Source organism: Poecilia latipinna, unplaced genomic scaffold (genome assembly GCF_001443285.1).
Source record: "Poecilia latipinna isolate Pla-1442-1.1 unplaced genomic scaffold, P_latipinna-1.0 Scaffold247, whole genome shotgun sequence".
Classification (NCBI taxonomy): domain Eukaryota; kingdom Metazoa; phylum Chordata; class Actinopteri; order Cyprinodontiformes; family Poeciliidae; genus Poecilia; species Poecilia latipinna.
Genome location: NW_015112863.1, coordinates 147,593 through 154,384, shown reverse-complemented (window position 1 = coordinate 154,384; position 6,792 = coordinate 147,593). Strand labels below are relative to the sequence as shown.

Here is a 6,792-nt window from a genome sequence, read left to right as displayed (position 1 = left end):
GTGTGCTCCTGTGTGTTCCTGTGTGTGTGTGTGTGTTTCTGTGTGTGTGCTCCTGTGTGTTCCTGTGTGTGTGTGTCGGTTGCTTGTGCAGATCCGTGGGGAACGGTCCCGTGTCGCTCAGCCGCTGCTCCTGCTGTCAGGTCCGCAGCCCGTCGTCGTGGACCAGCTCGTCTCCAACGCCGCATAGCAACAACATCTGTCCAAGCTCCGCCTACTCCAGTCAAATCGACCTCTGCCTCGGACCGCCGGCCAGCAGCTGGCAGGAGCAGCCGGGAGGTAGACGCCGTTTACACACAGATTTCACTGGACTGAAAGGCTAAGTGAGCAGAAATGAGGAGCATGAACTGATTAGATTTGCAGATTCAGAGGTAGAAAACGTTTTTATCTTTCCGTCATGATTTAATGTTTTTCCATCATCAAAACAAACCTGGTACTTTGATTCTTTCATTCATGTTTGAGAAAGAGTTAAATCTCCATGGCAACCATTCAGGTGTTCAAACGCCTGGGTGGACCTAGCCCCGCCCCCGAGGCTCAGCTCCTCCCCACTCAGCTCCTTCAGACTAGCCAGCAGCAATTAGCAAACACCGGAGCTCATTATAGCAGCTGCTCTTCAGAGCAACGCTGGTAAAAACATTAAAGGGTTAATAGAGGAGCCATGTTGGGACGACTTCCTGGAGGCGGAGCTTCAGAAAGAGCAGAAGTTCTTAAAGAGACAGACGCCCAATTTCAAGACGTTGAATCTGGAAGTAAAATTTCTTTTAAGTCACATTTGATATATGTATTATTTTATAACTGAAGCTAAAAATAGATTGTGCTATAAAATGGCACCATGTGACTGGAAAACGCATAAAACCTTTAGGAGAGAAAGAAGTCTGATTAAAATGCCAGGCACTGAGTAACTGATTCATCTTAACACCTGGTGCAATATTTAAAAATGGTGTCATCAGATGGACACAAATGTTATGTGCAAATTAGTATTTTAAAGACTAAATAATATTAAAATGAATTCAAGCAGGAAAAACTTCTATAAACCCAAACTTCTACATCTCCTTTATCTACTTCTTCTTCTCCTAAAATGAGGAAACCGTAAATGAACCTTGACAGAAGTTTCCTCTGTTTGTCCCAGACTGCAGCGGTTTGATTCAGGGAGCAAAGATGGCGGAAGTGGCGGATTACCTGGAGCAGAGGTGCGACTGCGGCATCTCAGCTCTCTATCTGCAAGGTCAGGGGTCGTCGCTTCCATCCGTTCCTTCTTTTAAAGTCACGGTATTCTGAAAATAAAGTTGTAATATTGTGAAATAAAGTCTAAATGATAAAGTGTGATTAGGTTTGGGTCTCCAGAAGGTCACTCTGCATCTGCAAACTTTCACAGGTGAATTTTTTTGCACTTTAATTGAAATTAATCACATTTTAATCGAAAACCATCTATCAACAAAATAAACATTTACAATTCAGAACCCCTTTTTACATTTATTGTTTTTCATCTGTAATTCTTGTCCTTTAAGCTCCTGAAGTGGCGCAGCTTAACCCAATTCAAGTTCTGTAAAAAAAAAAGAAAATACTTCTGCTTCAATTTGGGCAATAAAATGTTTATTTTCAGATTTTTAAAAATTATTTATTTGCATATTTTAAATGTATTTTTTAGCACTTAACAGAGGAGGATTAAGTGGTTCAATGAGAAATTTGCAGAATTACAGTTTTTTAAAATGAAAAGTTTGTCAGCATAATTGATTAATCGACATAATAATCATCGATTAATCTATTTTTAGAATAATCATCTGTTGCAACCTCACTTGTTATTAAGTTAAAGTTACTAAAAAGTCCAAACAGCCTCTTATATCCTGAACAATCAAAGAGCTTCAGACATAAATTCACTCCGTTCGGGACTGAGGCAAAACGGATCCGTCCAGTTTTGAACTTTTAGCCTCGTTTGGCAGAAAGTCGCAGCTAAGCTCAGATTTCTTCCCGTTTCGTGTTCAAACTCAGTTTGTTCCCCCGTTTTGCTGCAGGCACCAACGTTTCCTGCGTGTCCGGTTGGCTGCGGGTGCAGGGCGACATCCAGGCGTTGTCTGACCACCAGAGGGCGCTCATCATCCAGACGGCCAGCTCGGATTCCTCTGCTGCTCGGGTGGAGGCCTGCTCTCCTCCCAGCACCGGCCGCTACACCGGAGCAGGTCAGGACGGCGAAACTCGGAACGCTGCGCTTATTCACACAAACCGCTGCTAATCGGTTGAATCACTAAATTAGTTCGGCTCCGATTCCACAGAAACACAGTAAACCTGTTATTAGGCAGGAAAATATAGTTTAGCATCAGGATTTTTGTGTGAAAACTCGTGAATATCATCACATTTTATAATAAAATGTGTCCAAACCTGCAGCATGTATGTGCTGTCAAATTTTCCATGAGCAATAATTCCTGAAATATCAAAAAGTTTTTAGTTTTCTTTGAAAAGAAAAAATAATTTGTTGCAAAATCTTCACACTGTTTCTGTTATTTTCATGAACAAATAGATTCTGAAAACCAACCAGAGTAAGTACTCGTAACTGGTTCTGTACTCCTGCACCTCACTTCTTCCTTCCGCTTAACTTTCCATCACCATGCTTGGATACAGCAATCTGTGAGTCGCTAGTTTAAGTTTATAAAAAAAAAACATTCTCCTAAAATTAGAAAAGCCCACAAACCAGAAAAGTTTTTTTAATTGAAAATCTGCACTTTTTCCTTCCCCACAACTTTCCGTCTCTATTCTTGGATACAGTATTCTATGAACTTCCAGTTTATTTAAGCTAATAAAAAAATATATATATTTACCTCATAAATTTAGAACAAAGTCCACAGACTATTCTTCTAAGCGTAAATCTTTGAATCGACTGGAAAGTATTTGTATGTCCTGAAGCTCAATTTTTCCTTCCACACAACTTTCCGTTAATATTCTTAGATAGAGAAATAAACAAGTTCTTTAAGTTTCTGATTTGTTTCCTCACATGTTTAGAACAAAGTCCTTTAAAGTGACTGTTTAATCTGTGAATCTGCTGGAAGTTTCTCAGAGTTTGGTTTGCGTTGCAGCGTCGGCTCTGGGTTTGCAGATCGGACTGATCGTCGCCGTTCTGCTGCTGCTCGGACTCGGAGCGGCTCTGTTCACATACCTCTACAGGAGGAGGTGAGGATCCAATTAATGCCCAATTAATGGTTCTAATGATCTTGTCATTTGGACTTTTTGAGTCCATTTTGTAAAATCTAACACATGGAAGAAAGGGAGAAAAACAAACAGAATAAATCAGTAAATAAAAGAATAAATTAACTGAAGACGACGTTTTGTGATCTTATAAGCAAGTTTTCCATTTCCCCTCCAATAAAATATCAGATTAAACCATCTGCTGCCTGCTTGTTCTTTTTATAAAGAAAATAAGGAAATTAAATTGAAATGTTCCTTTAAAAAATTGACTTTAGCTGCAAAAAAATCAAAGATGATTTCAAAATCCTACATCAACTGATTTTAAAACCTAAAATGTTTGCAACAATTTTTCTTCTGTAGAATTTTATCTAAAAAAAATCTGCAAAATTGTCTTTATTTGTAACGTTGGCAGTGAAAACGTGTTTTATTTGGGTTTTATGTTGCATTCAGAGATAAACTTTAAAGGTCAAAGGTCAGTGACATGCGACGTTTGCTCATCTAGTCTGAGCTGACATTTTTTAATGCAGTTTTTTTATTTTGTTTTTTTTATTTCTAAGGCTGTTTTAAATTTTTATGCTTTTTTTTGTTTTTCTGCCGTTGTTTTTATTTTTATTTTTCTGCTGCTGTGTCTGCAGGCGTCCGTTGGACTACTACACCATGGAGCTGAGCGAACACGCCGAGGGCCTGTCGGATCTATAACCGGCGTGTTCTGAGGCGGTCAGAGGATGTTTTCAGGTATTTGTGAGCGGGGACGCTGCAGGCGGATCTCCGATGGAAAAGACTTTGAGCCGCGCAGCGCAATGCAGCGTTTCTGGCTCCAGATAATAACGTAGTTTTCTAAAGACGGATGTGCGACTCTTTGAAACTGCTGGTTATCGACTGTAAGGGAAATTCAGAAAAAAGAGGGAACGCTTTTTCTTATTACTTGAGTCCTAAATACTCATTTGTTGACTTGTTTGTTCCACTTTTTAAATCAAAGCAACTTTACTTTGGATCATTTTTGCAGGAAGCTCCTAAATAATCCTTGTTCTTAAAAACGGTCTGGTTTTATTTTAGGTCGTTTGTCCCTTAAATGTGAATGGCTTCTAATGGTCGAATGTGCCTGTAACCACTCTGTGTGCTTGCTTAAAGCGAATTGTTTACACTTTCCTAATTGAGAATTTGAAGAAAAATGATCCTAAATGAGGAATGTTGGGAAATTACATTGTTTTTCTCTTGAGAACTGAATCCCTGGTGTTTTTCATTGGGATGCACCGATTGCTCTGCTGATTATCGGAATCGGCCGATAGGAAGGTTTCATGCTGAAGTGGAAATTTCCTTCAAACTTCAATAATTTGAACTTTGATCACAGAGGAATCTTTATGAATCATTCATCTTTTTTGCTTTTTAAATACAAAAATTGGGTGAACAAGTTTTTCGTATTTCTGTTTACAACAAACGGAAAACCCGGAGATATAAACACTCTGCCCAGTAGGGGGCAGACTTCCAGACCGGAACCACAGCTCTCTAAAGCCTATTTATCTCATAGATAGTTTTTTTTATTTTTGAGGATTTTTCTGTCAGGCTAAAGTTTGAGTTGTATGCGGACATCTTCATTGCATTCTGTGGCTAAAGCTAACTAGCTGCTAATATACCTTTTGGGGCTAGCTAGCCAGCTAGCAAGCTTTTTCAAGTATGTAATGGGTACGTGCAAATTTATCAGCAGTTTATCATCTTTTGTACAAGTCTTAAATTTCATTCCCAATGAAATTAAAAAGTCTTAAATTTGAGTTGGTGAAACTGCAACATTTCAAATTTAATTTAAAAATGACTTTATTGATTCATCCGTCCATCCATCCATTTTCTGCTGCTTATCTGGGGTCGGGTTGCAGAGACAGCAGCTTCAGAAGGGAGGCCCAGACTTCCCTCTCCAGCCTCTTCCAGCTCCTCCAGGAACCCCAAGCCGTTCCCAGGCCAGCAGAGAGACATCGTCCCTCAGTGTGTCCTGGGTCTCCCCTCCTCCTGGTGGGACATGAACACCTCACCAGGGAGGCGTCCAGGAGGCATCCTTACCAGATGCCCGAGCCTCAACTGGCTCCTCTCAACGTGGAGGAGCAGCGGCTCTACTCTGAGTCCCTCCTGGATATCTGAGCTTCTCTCTCTAAGGGAGAGCCCAGCCACCCTGCGGAGGAAACCCATTTCGGCCGCTTGTATCCGTGATCTCGTTCTTTCGGTCATGACCCAAAGGTCATGACCTTTATTGGTTGCAAAGGGAAATTAAATAACCTTTATTGTCCTTGTTGAGTCTCAGAAGGACACAATAGTTTCCCTGCATGAAACCTGTTGTTGCTGTTTGAACCAGCAAACCGTTTTAAAGCCACTAATCAAAGTTACAGTATCATCTAAAATCAACTTTTTAATTTTTCCATCATGTTGCAGTTATTCCCTCATCAAAACAAACCTGGAGTGTTGCCTTGATGATTGAGAAATCCTTTAATCTCCATGGCAACCAGTAAGCTGTTCAAAACACCTGGGTGGACCTAGCCCCGCCCCCCTAGCGCAGCTCCTCCCCCTCTTAGCTTGTGTTGAATTACACAGTTAAATTTGATATGTAAAGCATAATAGCAACCGATAACAATATTCAGTTCTTCACATATGTATTTAAATGTTGAATTCAGTCAGAAATTTTGTAGCTTTTGTAGGGAATTCTGGATTATGTAATTCTTAATTTTACAGAAATAAAAAATCGGACCGGCCCAGCAGCTGCAATCGGTGCATTTCTACTCAGAAACTTATCGTCCAATCAGCTGATCTCTTACTTACATGTGCACTACAGCTCTGTCCTCATCTAATGAGATCCTCAGAAATGTTCAATGTTTGCCTGAAAAACTGAAATCTGTGCATTTATTTTATTTCTACTGAAATCTGTTCTGAATGTCTTTAAGGTTCCTCTGAGTTCTGCTGCTTCCTCTGCTAAACCTGGGAAATTATTACAAATCAGGCCACTTCTGCAGCATGCATCCGTCATTATTTTGTGTATAATAGAATATTTTCTGGTAAACTTTATTCTGCTTTTTCATGAAACAGTGGGTGTTGTAAATTATGAACATTTTCTTTTTAAAATGTCAATTATTTTTCTGATTTTCTGCAGATTTGAATTTTTTAATTATTTGTTCATTCAGCCCTAAACGGTCATTATAAGCTGTTGTTTTTCAGACGTTGAATAAATCGACTCCCTGCAGCAGAAAATTTCTCCGTGTCACTAAAAGCACTGGAAATTTTTTTTTTTCATTATCAACACATTAAGTGTTCATTTCCTCTCCAGTGTTTCACATATTAAACTGAAATACTTTCACTTGTTCTGTCGTCTTTTTGTAGCGGTTGGATTTTTCTTCTGAATTGCAGATGCAGGAATTCAGTTCAGAAACTGAAATTAATAAATTATACATTTAAAAAAAATTATTTCCGTTCATTTTGAAGAGTTTAGTTTACTCCTAAGGAAAGCTAAATAAAATGTATTGTTTTGTTACATAATTATTTGTAAAAAAAAAAAAAATAGAGCAAAGACTTTAACATGTTAAATAAATTTTTTTTGTTAGGGTTGCATTTTTTTAAAGTTTTTTTTTTTTTTTTTTGCGT

General features: G+C 39.0%; 1 protein-coding gene and 1 long non-coding RNA gene across 4 annotated transcripts in view; one reads left to right on the top strand and one right to left on the bottom strand.

Annotated features, from left to right (window-relative positions):
* The window catches only part of LOC106947550 (uncharacterized), a 24,306-nt gene extending 20,118 nt beyond the window's left edge, over positions 1-4,188 (top strand). For all 3 annotated transcript variants that reach the window (XM_015032621.1, XM_015032624.1, XM_015032623.1), the window contains 5 exons: positions 92-276; positions 1,127-1,222; positions 2,010-2,174; positions 3,066-3,159; positions 3,810-4,188. In XM_015032621.1, the coding sequence (XP_014888107.1) occupies positions 92-276; positions 1,127-1,222; positions 2,010-2,174; positions 3,066-3,159; positions 3,810-3,873 (604 nt within the window). In that variant the 3' untranslated portion in view covers positions 3,874-4,188. The remainder of the gene's footprint in view (positions 1-91; positions 277-1,126; positions 1,223-2,009; positions 2,175-3,065; positions 3,160-3,809) is intronic.
* Positions 4,189-4,419: 231 nt separating this feature from the next.
* Positions 4,420-5,632, bottom strand: LOC106947551 (uncharacterized). Its single transcript, XR_001425012.1, has 2 exons — positions 5,409-5,632; positions 4,420-4,984 (listed from the first exon to the last, which is right to left on the bottom strand). It is a non-coding gene; the product is annotated as an uncharacterized LOC106947551 (long non-coding RNA).
* Positions 5,633-6,792: the final 1,160 nt, after the last annotated feature.